The 17,425-nt window shown below is 47.8% G+C and overlaps 1 protein-coding gene across 1 annotated transcript in view; it reads right to left on the reverse strand.

The window, feature by feature from the left end:
* The window catches only part of FBXO18 (F-box protein, helicase, 18), a 34,718-nt gene that overhangs the window by 13,618 nt on the left and 3,675 nt on the right, over positions 1 to 17,425 (reverse strand). The window contains 13 exon segments of the mRNA XM_010837471.1: positions 2,026 to 2,162; positions 2,962 to 3,048; positions 3,131 to 3,218; positions 3,876 to 4,098; positions 4,728 to 4,896; positions 5,652 to 5,746; positions 6,466 to 6,558; positions 6,991 to 7,181; positions 9,209 to 9,344; positions 9,451 to 9,581; positions 12,858 to 12,985; positions 12,988 to 13,458; positions 13,769 to 13,921. Coding sequence (XP_010835773.1) covers positions 2,026 to 2,162; positions 2,962 to 3,048; positions 3,131 to 3,218; positions 3,876 to 4,098; positions 4,728 to 4,896; positions 5,652 to 5,746; positions 6,466 to 6,558; positions 6,991 to 7,181; positions 9,209 to 9,344; positions 9,451 to 9,581; positions 12,858 to 12,985; positions 12,988 to 13,458; positions 13,769 to 13,921 — 2,102 coding nt within the window.

The raw sequence follows: 17,425 nt of genomic DNA on the forward strand, positions 1-17,425 counted from the left end.
ATCAAGATCCACAAGTCCATGCTGATACAAACAAATAAATGAATAAATAAATAAACTGAAGAGAAGACAAAGTATCTCCTTCACAGAAGAATTCCAAACAATCTATGTGGATATTCCAACTCTTGTTCTTAACTGAGGGCTGTGAGCCATGACTTCCTTTCAGGGCACACAGTGTGGAAAGGGGAGACAGAGGTGAGGGTGGGTGGGGGGGTCACGTCACAGTAGAATCACTTGCCACACCCCAGCTCAGCCAGGGCACCAAGACAACATCATCAATTGTAAATCATGTTGATGGTATGGACCCAAATATCAGTGTAACCACCAGACAAATGCCATCAGAGGGGCATGTGACAAGACACCTAAATGGTGCCCTTCAAGGTCACCAGGACCAAGGCAACCTGGAGAAACCACAGAGCATAGTCAACAGGAGCCTAGAAGACTTGACAACTAAATGCAGTGGGGTCATCTGAATAAAAGTCTGGAACAGGAAAAGGACATTTGGTAAGAACCAGGGAATCTGAATAAACTGTGGACTTTAGTTGATAATAACGTGCCCACACTGACACATTAATTGTGGCAAACTCATCACCTGAATACTGGAGGACGCTGAGTGCAGCATGTTTAAGAACTGTCCGTACTGTCTTCTTGACTTTTTTCTAAATCTGAAACCAAAAACGTCCATTAAAAAAAATTCCTCTGCGCTGATGTCGTCCTAGATCGCTAAAATCTGAAACTAAAAACATCCATTAAAAAAAATTCCTCTGCGCTGACGTCATCCTAGATCGCTAGAGCAAACGGTAAGAGAAAGCCTGGGGAACAGCGTCACAGACTGGGGCCCAGGGCTCCCTGGAGCAGAATGCACGGTGCGGATGACGTCCGTGTGTGCCGGCACCACGCACGCTCCCTAACTGGGAGCTCCCTAAAACCAGTGGTTCCCACAGATTTCCGTCTCAGGACTTCCTCATGCTTCAGAAAACTAGTGAGGACCCAAGGAAGCTTGTATTTATGTGAGTTTTATCTATCTACAATTACCACGTTAGCAATTTTAGTCAATTTAACAATAATCTCATTACATGAAAACACAAAGAACACATTTCTCAAAAACTGTAGTCTCCTCCCCTCCAAAAAAATATTTTAGAGACAAGAGTGGCACTGCTTTTACATTTTTGCAAATGTCTTTAGTTCCCAGCTTAGGAGAGCCGATTCTTGGGGCTCTGTGGGTGTCCAGCTTCACACAGATGGTTGCAGAAAACAGTGGAGTATTTAAGAGCCTTTCCGGGCAATCAAGGCTCCAAGGGTTGCTGTGCTCGTGCTGGAAACCAATTTTTCAAAATCTGGATTTCACTTGAAAGCAAGACTTTTTTGGCAATGAACATTTGTTAGCTGTTCCCCTTGAAGACGCGGCTTATCGCATTCATTCTTGAGAAAATGCCAAATCCCCAAGTCTGAACAACCAGAGTTGGTCTGTCGACTGTTCATTCAAGTACAAAAGGAAGCAGCAGCTGGTGGAGCTCACAGCACAGTCACAGAAGTGCCCCAGGTGAGAGAGCGGCCAGCACACTGCAGGGGCAGGAGGGTGTCCCTCTCCTTCCCATTCTGCACACGGACTGCTGGAGAGATGGGCTCAGGGTCTGCAGGACAGAGACTTTCTTCCCTCTGCTATCAGGGATGCTCTTAGTGAGCGCCTTGCATTGAAGAATAGAGACTACAAGGGCGGGCTGGCACTGAGGCCACGGCTCACTACAGGCTCTGCATCGTCAGTGCAAATGTCAACAAGGCGCAAAAGGCAAGTGACTATTTTGAAAACCGTTCTGACTCTGCAGACCCCCGAGAACCACGGAGAGCCCCTACTTAAGAGGCGTGGATTTGCTGCACGCTGTGAGCTCAGGCAAAACCTTGCACAGGGCCCGGCACACAGGCAGCACTGGAAAACCGGGGTGGGGAGCCCCACACAGGCTTGTGCATGTGTTGTGTGTGTGTACGTGTACATGCGTCTGGGGGCTGGGAAGCAAAGAAGAGTCTTACCTGTGTGAGATAGAAGACGTGTGTGTGAGGGACCGTGAACAGAGCATTCACGGCGCCGCGGAAGGTGTAGATCTGCTGGTGGGGGTCTCCCACGAAGATCTTCCCACAGGGCTGAGACAGAACGATGTTCATGATGGCTGCAATCCAGAAGGGGCAAGTAAGCGCTCTGATGCAAGGCCCACCCACACAGCAAAAAGAAACCAAACGGAAGACAGCAGAGGGCGAGAACACTTGCACACTGGGTGGCAAGGCATCCTTCCCTGCAGGGCACATGCACTCAGTCCAAGGAAACAATTTTCATTCATGTATTTATTTCTGGAAATGCTGCGAGGCATGTAAGATCTCAGTTCCTGACCAGGAATTGAACCCGCGTCCCCTGCAGTGTCCTAACCACGAACCATCCAGAAGTCCTGAAGAAACAAGCTTATAACAGACAGTTTCTAATCCTATGAATGCAGATTATTTTTACTCCTGAACATGCGACTGTGTCTAAGAAATCACAGAGGCAAATATAAAATGATGCAAATTATCCTCTTTAATATAATAACTTGGGGCCTAAGGATAACCTACCAAGTCACATTATTTTCTATCAGCCACTAGAAAAAAAAAAACCTTGTTCATTCTGAATTGACTACCTTTTCCCTTCGGCGTGAGTCTTTGTCCTAATAATGTGATGACTTAGGCTCAGCCAATATTTTAAGAATAACCCAAGCAAAATATTTAGAGAAAAATAAGTCTCCTTTGGGTGGAGGTGAGGGCAGAGACTGTTGAAATCTGGAATCAAAGAGTAAAGGATTTCAGAGTGACTAAGCATCAGACACCCCTTCTCCTACTACAGATTAAGAACCACGGACTCACTGCATATATGTCCTCTGACACATGCGTGACGCAGTTTCTATGTGTTTGAAATTACTGGTGTCCCAAATGCTTTATCACCTGGGGTGCAGTCCTGGGCCTCGTCCACAAAGATGGCATCAAAAGAGGCCAGCAGGGGCTTGCTGAGCTGCCAGAGTTTCAAGTAGCCTAGGAGAAGGGGCAGAAGGGTCAGAACACGGGGTGAGGTGGGTCCACGTGGGGTCAGGGGTCAGGACAGGCCCATGCGTACCATCGTGCGTCATATGGTAAGCCTCCTCCCTGCACTCGCCCAACTTTCGCATGTTGTCCCAAAGCCGGCTCGCTTCGAGGACTCCGTTCTAGAAAGCAAGTGACACAGTGACGCCAAGGTCAGGGCCCAGAAATATGGGGTTCACGTGTGAGCAGGGGTCAGAGAGAAGGCTCCAGCACATGGTGAGTGGCGGCCCCTCCCTGACCTCCCCTGGCTGCATGAGGGCCTTGTGACACCATCAGGCACCCAGCCAGCAAGCAGCCAGGGCTGGACCACACCCAGCGGCAGAGCATCTCTCAGGGAGCACAGCATCCAACGAACCAGGAGGGGCTGGATGATTCCTCTAGATTTATGACCCATGGTGATTATAATTCATAAGGAGAGTGACCAGGGACTTCCCTAGCAGTCTGGAGATGAGGACTCTGTGCTTCTACTCCACGGAGCACATGCTAGATCCCCAGTCAGGGAATTAGGATCCCACATGCTGTGCAGTGGGAGTGAGGGAAAAAAAACAGTGATCAATGACTGAGCCCTGTTGATGCAGTGCAGGCCAGGCTGAGGACCACGGGAGAGGACCACACTTCACAGAAGACCGTGGACACCCTGCTGCCACACCCGCCTGTGGCCTGCCTCCGCCTCTGCCTCCCGCCAGCAGTTCTGAAGACACCAAAGGCTGGGACAACTCGACCCCAGGTCACGCCCTCAACCTCCCAAGCCTTAACTCCAGGGAGACTGAGCCGCTCACCAGCTTTTCGCTCTGTTCCACCATGACTCGTTGCCCCTGGGTGTTTTTGCACCAGATGGGCACATGGTCGATTGTCAGCTCCTCGTCAGCAGAGGCGAAGAAGTTTTCCAGAGTCTTGCACACGAGCTTGGCCCTGATGAAGCCACCCTTCCCTTCAGTGAGGACGGAGTTGACCATGAAGGGTGTTAACTTGAAGAGATTCAGCTTCTTCTTCAACTGGTACCTGCAACGCACGTCCCGAGGGCACAGGGTCGGCCTTCCTGGCCACACAGGACTTGTGCGCCCCCAGGCCTCCCTACCTTCTCTCCAAATGACACCACCAGGTTGCTGGCAGTGGCTCCTCCAGGTAAGGAAACCAGCGAGGGGCTGAGTGAGGCCCCTGCAGGACCAGAAAGGGCTCCTCTAGGCTTTCCAGAATTCAGATCTAATAACTCAGGAGACAAAGGGGCTCACAGCAGACACCGCTGTTTCATGGTGTGGCCCCAACTCCAGGAGGCCCCGGGAGGACCTTGAACCTCCCTGCAGCCTTCTCATCCCATGGGGCGCGGCTCAGAGGCCCTGGAGCCTGGGTCTAGCGCCCCTCATCCTCTCCCCTCCCACTTCCAAGTAGAACCTGAACTGATCAACCAGGCTGGTGGCACCTGGGACTTCAGACATTGTCGTCTGACCTGTGCCTCAACTCCAGAGACACGAGCATGCCTCCCTCAGTTGACAATGTATCTCTCTGGGGTAAAAGTATAAATCACTAAATCTTTCCTTATATTCCCTGCCTGTAAACAGAGATAAGGCACTACGTTTTCCCATCACTGTGGTGCGCTGACTGTAATCTGAAAGCGGCACCGTGATGCTCACTTGCGCCCGATGTGACCATAGGCCATGGAGTGGAAGGTCTTGCAGATGACGTTGCTGGGGAAAACGCGCTCCGCCTGCTTGGCAATACTCTTGTTGAAGGTCACGTATAGAAACCTGCTCTGAGACCACTTCTCAGCATACTTGACCAGCGTGGAGGTCTTCCCGGTGCCTGGAGATGCCAAGAGGAAGGGAGGTCACTCTCTGACCAGGAAGAACTGCTCCAATGGGACTCTAATCAGGATCTCCCCATGCTTATCTTGCCACCGGCCTGGGACCCAAGAGTGGCAAGTTCTCCACTCCACAGATGAGAACTAAAAGCCAAGCAGTGAAGGGAGCAGCAGAGTTGAGACAGAGCCACCTAGGTTGGGGTTGCAGCCCCAGCTGCTCTAGCGAGGGGCCATTGATTTCCTTGAACTTTAGTCTGCTCCTCAACCGTGTGCATGTAACACACAGGGAGAAAAAGCACTGTGAGCAAAGGTCACACAAAGAGTGACCAAGTACTTTGGGAGCCAGCTAGGACAATTAGCTGGTCGAGGCAAAACACTGGACCACACCTCTGGGGATGCAGGTTAGAATTAGAAGGTAGAAGCCCTTCTAGGTTTCACCCTACAGAAAGCCAGGAGCTCCTGACGTTGTCTGAACAAGACAATCATATGACCTGCTGCCCCACAGCCACCCGTGTGTGAACAGACACGATGACACGTGACAGGCTGGGTCAATCCCACAAACTATGGACCATCTGCCCCCAGGAACTCCAGGGTGGATGCTCGCTGGAGTGGTAAGAAAACGCAATTATTCCTTGACAACTGCTTTTTAGATGATTTAATTGCAGCAGGGGAATAGCAGGTGATGGTAAGATACTCCAGCAGGTAGAGGGAAGGGGGAGGCAACAACGAGAGGCCTTCAGGAGCGGCAGCCCCTTACCTGCAAATGCCATTATTTTCACCACCTGGAGAGGCTCCATCTTATGGCTTAGGATCAGCTGTTGTTCATGTGTCAGCTGGATGGTTGTTTTCTTTCTAATCATTACAGAAGAGAAATTAGGAAAAGAGCAAGGAATTGAAAAGATCAGGGGATAGACTACCAAAAACCCAATAGGAAACCAAATGGAATGAATAAAATTTAACGAGGAAAAAAAAGAAGAAGGGACTTTCCTGGTGGCGCAGTGGATAAGAATCCACCTGCCAATGCAGGAGAGACAAGTTCACTCTCCAGTCCTGGAAGATCCCACATGCCATGGAGCAACCAAGCCTATCAGCCACAACTGTCAAGCCTGCGCTCTAGAGCCTGCAAGTCACAACTACTAAGTGCCTAGAGCCCGTGGTTCCACAAGAGAAGGCACCACAGTGAGAAGCCTGCACATCGTAACTAAGGAGTAGATCCTGCTCACTGCAGCTAGAGAAAAGCCTGTGCAGCAGTGAAGACCCAACAGAGCCAAAAATTTTAAAAAATAAAATTATTTTTAAAAAAGAACGCTCTCTTCTTTAAGGAAAAGAGAAAAAGGAGAGGGTGGTCCTTTAGAGTGGTAAAAACGTTCTAAAACTAGATTATGATGTTAGCTGAACATTCAGTAAATCTACTAAAAATTACTGAATTTAACAATTAAAATGGGTGATTTTTATGTAATGTAAACTATAACTCAATAAAGTGCTTAATACAAAACCCTTTTTCTCCTTAAGTGTGACAGTCACGAATCAAAGGGGCCAACACACTACAACACATCTACAGACGGACATACCCCGGCCAGACCGACGGTTCCTCTTTGTCTCCTGAGGCCTGAGCACAGGAATTCTCCTGAAGATACAGGCAATAGAAAATGTTGTAGTGAATCCTAACAGGAAGAAAGGAGATTAGAGATTTTCATATTCAGTCACAACCTGTATATTATTTTTCCTCAGACTCCTGTTGCTAAAAAAGAAAATATGTACCATTATTTTACAAAAAAAAAAAAAGAGAAGCAAAGGGCTTAAATATACCAAGAGCTGTGGTGTCTTTAGCTGCAATGTTGATGGTAAGCAGCAGTGCAGGTCAATATCTGGAGAGCATGTTCTGGGAGAGAGGCCTGGCTGCAGGGGCCAGAGAGACTGGCACATGCTCTCTGGGGAACAGGACGCAGCCGTGAGTGCGCACACGGCCCCAGGACGCTGCGTGACTGAACAGCGCCTCCTGTCCCTGGAGTGTGCTCGCTTGCTGGCACCATCGCACTCTGGTCTCTCCGAGAACCCAGGGCGCGGTGGGTGGGGAGCTCGCCCGGGGCCCGTACCGGTTGCTGATGCTGATCCCCTTCTCCCGCATGGCATAGAGCAACACGGCGATGCAGTACAGGGTCTCGGTGACGTCCGGCACGGTCACAGTGGAGCTGGGTCGCCGCAGGCAGAAGAGCAGCTGCTGGATGTCGCTGACGCTGCTAGACAGGAGGACGATGGCCGCCACCAAGGCCCACACATTGACGCCCTGAGGAGGGAGGCAGGGGGGTGAGAGAGCAGACCCGAAACAGTTGGTGAGAAGCACACGGGACGACAACGAGGAAAGTCAGGCTCAGGGTTCACGTGTCTCCTACAGACCCTCTGAAAGGAGGCCAACTTCCCAAATGACACTTGGGAAACGACAGGAACGTCTCCTCTTACCCTGGATTCCTTTCTTCTCATCACTTTTGGATCTGACTTCCCAGTTTCCGTTGACTGAATGATATTTATAAAGTCCCTAATATATAAGACCCTGCACAGAGGTAATCCACACTCTCCCCACCCAGGTCAGTGTGAGCTCTCAGGTCCAGACACTCAAGTCCAACAAGCTTACTAATAAATGTGCCAAAAAGGCGCGTAAAAAGAAAACAGCAGTCTTTACAGAGAAATCAAGGCTGACAATTCAATGGCATGAAGATGTTAATTTACTATTGCCCTTCCCTGGTGGCTCAGTGGGAAGGAATCCACTTGCCAATGCAGGAGACACGGGTCTGATCCCTGATCCAGAAAGATCCCACATGCCGCAGAGCAGCTAAGCCTGTGTGCCACAACTGCTGAGCCTCTACCCTGCAGCCTGTGAGCAGCAACTATTTAAGCCCACTCGCCCACGAGCCTGTGAGCCACAAGAGAAGCCACTGCAATGAGAGGCCTGAGCATCACAACGGGAGAGCAGCCCCTGCTTGCTTCAAATAAAGAAAAGCCCGTGCAGCAGTGCAGACCCAGCACAGCCTAAAAAACAAATTTTTAAAAAGAAATGCTAATCTACTACTTACTTTACATTACGATTATTTAATAACTTATTAATGGAACTTCCCTGGTGGTCCAGTGGCTAAGACTCTGCACTCCCAATGGCAGGGGCCCGGGGTTGGTCCTTGATCAGGAACCAGATCCCCATGACACAGCTAAGAGTTCACATACCACAACTAAAAGATCCCACATACTGCAACTAAGACCCCATGCAGGCAAATAAATTTTAAAAACTTTTTAAAAAAAAAGAAAAGATGGGTAGAATTTTTTAAAATATTTATTAAATATTAAGTTTAATAAATAGTAAATAAATTATTCAAAGTGTATGATTATGGACACAGTATGCTCCATTTATTAATGTCTGAGAAAACATTCACTAACACGGATATATCAAAAATAGATACTACTATTCCTAACTCCTTGCAAGCCTCCCTGTTAAAAACATATCCACGAAAGGAAAGTTCTGCACATTTCTCACTACAACCGTCCTGTGAAACAAACCTCACTCCACCATCGACAGCCACTTCACTAAAGGCAGAGAAATGCACAGGGCTAGATTTCCAACCTTCCACTGGTTGCAGAATAAGGTTGGGGTTGCACGCGGTTTCCAAGAGAACATTTAAGAAGAACCCTTGATCTAGATGACAATTCCAGAAGATGGAGTCAGGACACTGAGGACTATTTCCAGCATCTCAGTAACTCACCATGTGTCAGTACAAAGCCTGTCATTTCTCTGGGCTTCCCTTGCGGCTCAGCTGGTAAAGGATCCAACTGCAATGCGTGAGACCTGGGTTCAATCCATGGGTTGGGAAGACGACCTGGGGAAGGGAAAGGCTACCCACTCCAATATTCTGGCCTAGAGAATTCCATGGACTGTATAATCCATGGGGTCGCAAAGAGTTGGACGTGACTGAGCGACTTTCACTTTCAGAAAACCCAAGTTGTCACCAATACAATGGGCTGCCTTGTAAAGAAACTCTTAAAATCAAAGTGTTTGGAGGCTTAGGTGACCATACTTTGTTGAAACTGCTCAATAGGATAGAAAACTGGATGAAATGCTTTTTAAAATTCCTTCCAAATTAAAGAATCTGTGGCCATTTATTTCTCTATGGGACCAATGACAAAGCTTAAGGCTTCAAAGCAGAGATTTAAGGAAGATTTTTTAAATAAATCTAAAACAACCTTCAGCCACACCTGACCACCAAGACATTCTCTTCCAAAGAGAAAAGGCGCCGCCTCCCCAGCCCTCCCCACAGCCTCTTCACGTACGGCAGGGGCAGCACAGAGGTCAGGGAGGTGTTGGCGCACGCAGGCCTCTGCCTCGGGGAGGAGGAGGTGATCCCTCAGACTCCACAACGCCTGTCCAGGGTCCACACTCGGGGAGCACTTCGTGGTGGCTGTGTAGCTGTTAAGACATTCACAGCAGTGTCCGTGGGGAAATGATCCATTAAGTGCTGATCTCTCAGAAGGGACTTCAGAAACCCACTTCCTCCCACAGGACGGTGACTTACCGGATGAGGTTCAGCACACACAGGTCCGACTCCTTCTCTATGCCGTAGCTCGACAGGATGCCATCCACCTTGCTGACGGCTTGCTCTTCATTCATCAGGTATCGGTGGTACAGCTTTTTCCAAGGAATGAACTAGATAGTTTAAGAAATCCAAAACGACATGCAGGCAATGGCTATTAGAGACCAGGCTACATATATAGACAGCTGTTTAGAAAACAACTACAGCTCACAACTCAACAGCTGGACAAAAGGGCAGAAACATCACACAGATTCTAGTCGAAAACGAGAAGGTGGGTATCAGTTTCTTGGTTCCAACACCAATTTGTTACAGAATCTGGGGAGAGCTAGAGCTTCAGCTTTCCTGTCTGAAACAGTCTGGTGCCTGTTAAGACACTAATGACTCAGGGTTTCAACTTGGATTAAACAACATGAGAGCTGCAGCTATACTAATAGTAAACAAAACAGACTGTGAGTCAAAAATTTTAGGAGAGACAAAGAAGAAGAGTATATAAGGATAAAAGGGTCAGTTCACCAAGGAGCTGTAACAATTATAAATAAACATGTACCAAATATCAACGTCCTAAATCTAAGAAGCACATACGGGCAGAACTGAAGAGAGAAACAGACAACAAGAGACTCTGATGCTCCACTTTCAAGAACAGATAGCACAAACAACACTAGACCAATTGAACCCAACTGACATATAAAGAACACTCTACCCAACCACAGCATACAATCTTCTCAAGTACACATAGAACGCTGTCCAGGATAGATCATGTATGTGGCCATGAAATAAGTTTTAATCCATTTTAAAAGACTGAAATTATAGAAAGTATGTTTTTCAATCACTACAGAATGAAACTGGAAATTAGCAGCAGAAAGAAAACTGGAAAACCCACAAATATAAGAAAATTAAACAACACATTTTCAAAGCAACCAATGGGTCCAAAGGGAAATCACAAAGAAATTAGAAAACATCTTGAGACAAATAAAAACAGAGGTACTAAAATGCATGGGATGAAATGCAAGCAATGCTAAGAGTTAAGTTTATAGCTACAAAAATTACATTAAAAAAGATCACAAATCAACAACCTAAATTTACACCTAAAGGAACTAGAAAAAGAACAAACTAAACCCAAAACTAGCAGAAGGAAGGAAATAAAAGAGACTATAGAGGAGAAATAAATGGAATAAAGAATAGAAAAATAGGGGAAAAATCAATAAAACTAATAAGAGTTTTTTTTAAAAGATCAACAAAATTGACAACGATTAGATACATTATGAAAAAAAGGGAAGATTTAAATAACCAAAATCAGAAATGAAAGAGCAATGGTACAACTGATGTCACAGAAATAAGAAGGGTTGTAAGAATACTTCAAATAACTGCAGGTCAACCAACCAGACACTCTAGAGGAAGTAAATAAATCCCTAGGAACACACAACCTACCAAGACCAAATCATGGAGAAACAAAATCTGAACAGATCAATAATGAGCCCGCCAGGCTCCTCCATCCATGGGATTTTCCAGGCAAGACTACTGGAGTGGGTTGCCATTTCCTGGTCCAGGGGAATCTTCCCCACCCAGGGATCAAACCTGGGTCAACTTCATTGCAGATGGGCTCTTTACCATCTGAGCCACCAGGGAAGCCCAATGAGTAAGGAGACTGGATTAATAATCAAGTCTCCCAAAAAGGAAGCACCCACGACTAGATTGCTTCATTGAAAAATTCTACTGAACATTTAAAGAAGTAGTATCAATCCCCCTCAAATTCTTCAAAATAACTGAAGAGGAGGGAGCACCCCAGACTTATTCTGAGGCCAGCATAACCTTATACCAAAGGCAGACAAAGATACCACAAGAAATAAAATGAGAGCTGTGAGAAGGTCACTCAAAGTAACACCATCATGTCATTGCTGGTGATGATATAAAGGGCATTGTTCTAACATTTTAAGATGTAAGAATAAGCTGTGATATCGTCCCAAAATCTTCTCAAGCAGAACGGCAGGAACCCTCACTTATCCCCATTTCCCACCAGAGACCTTAATACTGACCCAAAATAAAGTTCACAACTAAAAACAGAAAGATATTTGTCTGAAGGTAGGAGACAAGACACCCAAGCAAAATATGGAGCAAGAGCAATGAGAAATTTCCTCCAAAATCCTTTGGGCTTGGAAGAGAAATGTATTAACTCTTAACATATCCACCTTGCCCTCCATCCCCAAGGTTTTCAACTTCTCACTCGGTAAAGAATCTGCCTGCAATGTGGGAGACTTGGGTTCGATCCCTAGGTTGGGAAGATCCCCTGGAGGAGGGCATGGCAACCCACTCCAGTATCCTTGCCTGGAGAATCCCATGGACAGAGGAGCCCGGTGGGTTACATCCGTGGGGTCACAAAGAGTTGGACGAAACTGAGTGACTAAACACACACATTTGAAGAATGGATTAAACTCTGCTGCTGCTGCTATGTCACTTCAGTCGTGTCTGACTCTGCACGACCCCATAGACGGCAGCCCACCAGGCTCTACCGTCCCTGGGATTTTCCAGGCAAGAACACTGGAGTGGTTGCCACTGGTTCTCCGGGTTAAACTCTACCTCTGGCTTATTCCCAATGGCTGGTCTAAGGGACACACTAGCTAAGCAGAACATTCTCCTAGCCCTCCTGGAGACCTGAACCTGAGAAGTATAATGACACAACAAACGGAAGCATGGGCTGTGGGCTAACAGTACCAGGAAATCCTTTCTGAGAGTGTGGGTTGCCCCTGTGTTATTCTCAGAAGGTACTCCTGTGACTACATGCAACACTCATTTAGCAATCACCTCCTATTAATACGTGTAAACTATTGTGAGACACAGTGGAACACACAGTGGAGAATGCACAAACAGGACAGCCAGCCCTCCAGCAGTGCTCTAATGTTAAATGAAGGAGGAAGGCTCTCTAAGATCATAGCAGAACATCGCAGGCTTGAACAGAGGTATAAATCACTATAATAGCGTAAGGAAGAGAGAGGGTGCCTTCCGTGGGAAGAGGAGTTACTTGGAGTGCAGCCTGGAAGAGGTGAGATGTCAACAGAGATATGAGGGGCTCTTTGGACTGGTCAGCTGTGGGGTGCAGATTAGATCCACGTAAGGGCAGTACCACACAGTCCCCAGCTGAGAGGCAGCACATTGTGTGCTGTGGACAGAATACCAGAGTGGACTGGAGAGATGTCAGCAGTGAGCCTGGAATAAATAATAAGGTGGGACACACACGGAAGGTCTCAGGTGCCTCCAGGGGTTGGGATTTGATTCTAGAGGACAACGGACACTAACATTTCTGAAGAAATGCCATCGTCAGGAGGACGCGTTAAGTGAGGCGAATCCGTGAAGATTTAGAGCAAACATCAGAGAACGAAGAGCGCGTTCCATACCAGCGGATCACTGATGACCTCCCTCCAGAGGCGGCACACCAAGCTCAGGTTCCAATAGAGGTCTTCCACGGGCAGGAAAGCAAAGATGTGCCTCAGGACCTCGCTGGGCAGGCTGCAGATGTGGCTCGGGGCTCCTGGCAGGGCAAGGTCCCAAGGAGCCCGTAGTGAGAGTCAGGAACAGGGTCTGGACCAATGTCCTCCACCTCCTGGCTGGGTTCTCCAGGCTGCACGGTGAGCTGCCCCACCCCGACCTCTGCTTCTGGCCTGGCTTCCCTGGGCCGTGTGCATGATGGGGACGAGTGATGCCATGGGGTCTTCTTAGACACCCCATCCCACGGACTGGTCCCTGGGGCCGGATTCCTCTCATCGTCTAAGGACCGAGACCGCTTCCTTGCAGGCAAAGCGGACCCTGACGAGTGCAGCCTGGCTTCTCCGTCTCCCTCTGGAGGCAGGGCACAGGGGCTCCCTGCCACGAAGATCATTTCATCCTCTGAGTCCTTAGAGCTGTCCTGGCCCACAGAATTGCTTTTGGCCATGTCATTGGTGCACTGCTGCTGGCCAGCAAGGAAGAAGTCAAGGCTGTATCTCAGGCATCCTCGACCTAGACAGAGAACCCACAAAGAACACATGAGAAACGAGGAATGACTGACGACCGTTCGCTGACCTGAATGAGACAAACTAATTTTCAATTATCTATTTTAATACGGGAAAGAGACAAGGATATATTTATTGGTCTAGTGATTACATATAAAGCTTAATACAAAAAATATTTATATCAGGCTCTATCATATGGTCAGACTATTGCAACAGGACTGTAAGATCACAGTAACAACATTTACAAATACTGAGATACTCAAAGGCCACACACACTATAGATTCTGAAACACAGGGTATTTGGGGGAAAGACATACCCCTGGCCCCTCTTTTGGTTCTGGGTCTAGGATAGAGACCGTGGTTCGGGTCTCTGCTTGTCCATCTTTGAAAGGACTGGGACGCAGCCAAGTGACTCCGAGCGAGATGTTGGCACTCAATGGCTGTAAGATGCTTCCGCTTAAACCGTCTCACTGTTTTGTACCAAAGGGCAGAAGAAATGGGACTCGTTAGTTATCACAAATTCTACAAGCTAGTCAGCAAATTAAACTTAATTTTTAGGAATCTGGTGACTGTGGACCACCCGAGCCAGCCCTTTCCATCTTCTCTACTTTCCCATCGATTTTCAGTATCTCATAGTTTCTTAATATCTCCTCCTCAGGATTTTAGAATCCTAAAATAACCTTCTTTTCCGCCTATCATGCCTTCTAGAAGCCCTGATCATGAAACGCTCATTTGAAAAGTTGCCACTATTGCCCAAACGGAGATCTGTCATCTTTTGCTGACTTAACCCAGGCCCTGTATATTCCCATATTAACCATAAATATTTTAAGAGCTGGCTGTAGCTTTTTAAAAATAAACTCGGACATTGTCCCCTGAATACACCAGCTTCCCCAAATGGCAGAAGCAGAAGGCACTAAGGGGACAGTCCCTGCGGGCTCCCCAAGGGGCAGCTCACCCCTGTGCACCTCCGCCCGCCCCCAGGTGCACCCCCGACCCCCCAAGGGCCCCAACGTTCAGCACTGGTGTGAGAGGATGGCAGCAAGGCCCCCGAGAGGAAAAGAATCGAGACCACTCTTCAGCATCTTCATGGGACGAGGTTTCATATTCCCCCTCAGCAACACAACAGCATCTGTGCCCAGAGTTCTGTCTTGAGAGTACTGACATATTTATGTTTATGTCAGGCATTTTCTGCCAGGTAAATATTTTCCATATTTAGCTGATGCTCTTCCTGTTTCTGCATATCATCGCATTTACGATCTAACCCCTCCGATATCACTAAATACAATAGTTACACTACTGTAAAAAAGAATAGTTACATTTTAAAAAAACAGTAAGAGAGGAGAACAATACATGCAAGAGAATTAAAGTGACCCTTTACAGACGGCCCACAGAAACCACTTCCTGCCAGCACCATACTGCCACAGGTCCTAAAAACATTCTAGAGTAAACTGCAACATCCCATGTTAGAATCCACTCAACATTTCCTGTAACCCTGAAAACATCTAAAACCAAGACACTAATACGTGTATCTGGTATAATTTATATTAATCAATAACCCACCCCCCTCAGCCCATAGCTTCTTCAGAAATGATGCTTCAAAATTTCAATTCATTTTTTGAAGGTTTAACAGAAGTGTATGGATGTGAGAGTTGGACTGTGAAGAAGGCTGAGCACCGAAGAATTGATGCTTTTGAACTGTGGTGTTGGAGAAGACTCTTGAGAGTCCCTTGGACTGCAAGGAGATCCAACCAGTCCATTCTGAAGGACATCAGCCCTGGGATTTCTTTGGAAGGAATGATGCTAAAGCTGAAACTCCAGTACTTTGGCCACCTCATGTGAAGAGTTGACTCATTGGAAAAGACTCTGATGCTGGGAGGGATTGGGGGCAGGAGGAGAAGGGGACGACAGAGGATGAGATGGCTGGATGGCATCACTGACTCGATGGACATGAGTCTGAGTGAACTCTGGGAGTTGGTGATGGACAGGGAGGCCTGGTGTGGGTCACAGAGTCGGACACGACTGAGCGACTGAACTGAACAGAAGTTTTAAAAAAAACTTCGTGGATATTTCAAGACTTATAGAAAATTATTTCTCCACACAAAAATAGCTCTATAAGGCCCTCTGAAAGTATGCTAGAGAGACCTTTTAACTACCTGAATTCAGAGTTAAAATGCCGCAGGAGGACCCCAGTCACTTAGCTTCTTGAAGGTTCAGGGGTGCTATAATGATTAAATGAGAAAACACACCCCCAAAGACTTGTCAAACTATAAAACCCGACACAAATTCACCCATCTGCTTATTCTCTTGAACAAAGCTTAGATGTGATTGCATAAAACGTTGACTTGGTGTCAATTTCAGGTGACCCTGGAATGGTTAGGGTGGGCATGACCTCAGTAACAAGCAGATCCAAACACACAGTGACCTCAGGACTCCAGCTCGTTTCTCTGTCCTGTAGCAGTCTCAGGTGACTGTGTGGGAGCCGGGGCCCCTGCCACCGTCTCGGGGTTAGCAAGGCGGCTGAGGCTGTGTGATGCACTCAGATGTGGAGCGGGGAGGCTTCCTCTATGCGATCACTCACAGTCCAGTCACAACGAGGACCCTGAGAAGCTGACACATGGAGTTCACACCACAGTCACACGGTTCCAACCAGACGGAAGCACCTAGCGACACCCACAGGAAGGCTGACACAGCCCATCAGCTCAGAATCACACGTGGACCATGCCATGATGAGCCTCTTAAAAGATGCTATGTTCTAACAGCATCAGTGTTCTTGTGAAATTATTTAAAATTACTATAGTAAAATTCCAACCAGCTTCTAGCCTTGTTAATGTATTTTAAAATCAGCAGCTTAAACCTAACTTTACCAGAATAAGGATGCTCAAATGCTACCCCTTCCTTCCCTGAGTCCCCAGACCTCGTGAGGTCCCCTCCTCCAAACAGCAGGTGTTCTCTGCATGGCACTTCAAGCGCACTTATTAGAAGATGTTCGTGATTCTTCAGGAAGCAGCTAAAGTGCACTGTGATGAAAGTGTACCATTAAGAGGGATGGAGAGACATGACACTTGCTGGTGGGCTTTCCGAACTACGCGAGGCCCCAGAAGGGTCCAGCAGAATCGTCTCCAGGCGGCAGTGGGCACCTGTGCCTCTAGAGCTGACCACAGTGTCATATCCCTTATGTCACGACAGGAAAACACTGGGAAGGCAGGAAAACCATTTGTCAAACCAGATTTTGCCCATCCCATGCTGCTATTCCTGTGATGGCTCTCTTATAGCGAGACGTCTCATAGGTCCTCCACTGCTAGGCCCCCGTTTCCAGAGTCGCCCCACCACCACCCCACTCTGCTTGGCAGACCACTGGCACTGCAAGTGTGGGTCCCAGTCCTTGTGTCTGACTCCCAAGTGGTGAGTACCTGGAGCCCTCTGCCAATCACTGTACTCTTCACCCTGATGACCGTCATCACCCCACTGCACCCCCAGGTCAAGCGCACAGCCAAAGACTAGATTCTCCTCAGCCCCCTGGAACAATCATTACTATACTGATCATCAATAAACGTGCACGAGACACCCCCAGCCCTGAGAAGGCAGGGAACACGTCCCCTCGACTTCTTCCTGAAAGCATTCAGCATGACACTCCGTAAATCACAGCTACTCCAGTGCTGACTGAATGAGAAGTACATGCTGCTGCTGCTGCTGCTAAGTTGCTTCAGTCGTGTCCGACTCTGTGCGACCCCATAGACGGCAGCCCACTAGGCTCCCCCATCCCTGGGATTCTCCAGGCAAGAACACTGGAGTGGGTTGCCATTTCCTTCTCCAATGCATGAAAGTGAAAAGTGAAAGTGAAGTCGCTCAGTTGTGTCCAACTCTCAGTGACCCCATGGACTACAGCCTACCAGGCTCCTCCATCCATGGCATTTTCCAGGCAAGAGTACTGGAGTGGGGTGCCATTGCCTTCTCCACAAGTACATGCTAGGAAG

This window comes from Bison bison, unplaced genomic scaffold (genome assembly GCF_000754665.1).
Source record: "Bison bison bison isolate TAMUID 2011002044 unplaced genomic scaffold, Bison_UMD1.0 scf7180017864073, whole genome shotgun sequence".
NCBI lineage: Eukaryota > Metazoa > Chordata > Mammalia > Artiodactyla > Bovidae > Bison > Bison bison.